At 45.0% G+C, this 1,736-nt stretch overlaps 1 protein-coding gene across 8 annotated transcripts in view; it reads left to right on the top strand.

Moving 5' to 3' along the window:
* The window catches only part of LOC107264318 (protein piccolo), a 26,713-nt gene that overhangs the window by 2,264 nt on the left and 22,713 nt on the right, over positions 1 to 1,736 (top strand). For all 8 annotated transcript variants that reach the window (XR_003058588.1, XR_003058587.1, XR_001536912.2 and 5 more), the window contains exons 2-3: positions 505 to 735; positions 831 to 960. Coding sequence is in view for 5 of the 8 variants with exons in the window: in XM_025081176.1 (XP_024936944.1) it covers positions 700 to 735; positions 831 to 960 (166 nt within the window). In the remaining 3 variants the exon portion in view is untranslated. The remainder of the gene's footprint in view (positions 1 to 504; positions 736 to 830; positions 961 to 1,736) is intronic.

The raw sequence follows: 1,736 nt of genomic DNA, 5'->3' as shown, positions 1-1,736 counted from the left end.
CCCCCATTATTCTCCCTATTCTTCCTATTTTTCCTATTCCTCCTACCCGGAGACACACATCAAATGGAAAGACACATAATGTGAAATCAAAAAGTAGCCGAGACGTCGGATATTAGCCTGGCGTCAATCTCGGATGGACACGAGGGAACGTCCAAATGAAACTTTACCATAATATAAGCGTAATCCCGACTGTACGGTATCGAAAATGATCGAAGATGAGACAAGAATCGAAAAAAGTACGAGTAACGCGCAATTGCGCGAAATTCCTCATCCCAAAGTCTCTGCGAATCGCTTCTCGTTCAGGAAGATATATCGTGTATCTCGTAATATTTCAACTATCGGTTCTCCGTTGCTGTATAGGAATTAGGATGAGAATTAGGTAGGTAGGATGGTCGGAGCGGGAGGGAGAGGAAAGATAGGAAGTTCACTATTCGAACTCAATGTATGTTGTATCACGAGCTCTACACGATATCGTAAAGACGATTTTTTCAAATGACATTCCAGGCACCTGCGAGAGAGGGTGCTTAAATGAGAGGCAGAGGGATGCAAGACTGGCAGGCGAGTCAGTGGCGCAGCGCGGTTCCGTAATTCCACATCTCCGGCTAATTTGAAAATCCGCTGACACGCTCTGCACACGCCGTGGCCCGTGACAAAAGAGTAATACCGGATCGACAAGTGCGGGCGCTTCAAATTGCGAAGATGCTTCCCACTAACGTTATGTCTTTTATGAAGAAGGTAAGAGGCAATTGGTCAAGTGCCCAAGCAAGTATCTTGCGGCGCAACCAGTACTCGAGACAGTTTAATGAATACATGCTCGTCTTGACCGGAAGATGGTGACAGCGCACCCGGAATCCGGAAGTATCGGAACCTCCGGTGGATCCGTAACGCCTGAAGAAACGGCTACGACATTCAGCAAACTTCGTCAACTGGGGAGCGGACTGATGACAGCCACGGGGAACGGTCAGTGAGAATTCAATTTAAATGCACGCCTATGATTTAATGATTTAATGATTTAATGTAATGTCTTACGCTGGCATCCTTACTCCTTTCGCGAGGGAGCTCCTCTTTGCTTGCTAGTTCCTAGAAACGTCAGGTGCCGCCGCCGTCTTTCGATCGCTAAAATAACTAACATATTCCTTATAATCTATGCACGTATCTCACTTATCGGATTGTTCTAACGCACACTTTGCCTTAAGGTTAATATATCGTTTTACATCTATATCGTTACAAATCACAATTATCAGAAAAAAAAAGCAGGATGCTCAATTTCATTAGCATGTTAACGTAGGACAGTAAGAAAATGTTGATTCAGCAACATATCGCGCATTTATGCCTATGGTACACGTGTGTATAAGTGTATATGGATACGTTGCTCGAATCTGATGTATCTTCAAAAGAGGTTTATCCTTTAATAATGTCTGACTGTAATCCGTAGCAGCGTCTACGTATATTTCACATAGAGTAGAGGACAGTGGTAGTAAGTAAAGACACGAGAATGCAGCGAAGAAGAGCAGAAGAGAGAGAATACGGGAATCCGGGAGCTTCGACGCTCTAACCAGATATAGCAACAAAACCAACAACCAACCGAAGCCCGACTCCCATCCCTACCTCAGTGCCGACCCACCCGTTGCCTCGCTTACACATACTCGAATTCAAATTCAGCACGAAACCTCGATCGATCCTTACGAACTTTATTTGAATACGAGTTCTCTTTACAAAAGCGCTCCCCCCCCCCC

Source organism: Cephus cinctus, unplaced genomic scaffold (genome assembly GCF_000341935.2).
Source record: "Cephus cinctus unplaced genomic scaffold, Ccin1 Ccin1_scaffold0168, whole genome shotgun sequence".
In the NCBI taxonomy this organism is placed as follows: domain Eukaryota; kingdom Metazoa; phylum Arthropoda; class Insecta; order Hymenoptera; family Cephidae; genus Cephus; species Cephus cinctus.
The sequence above is the reverse complement of the archived record's forward strand: the minus strand, read 5'-3'. Positions and strand labels throughout refer to the sequence as shown.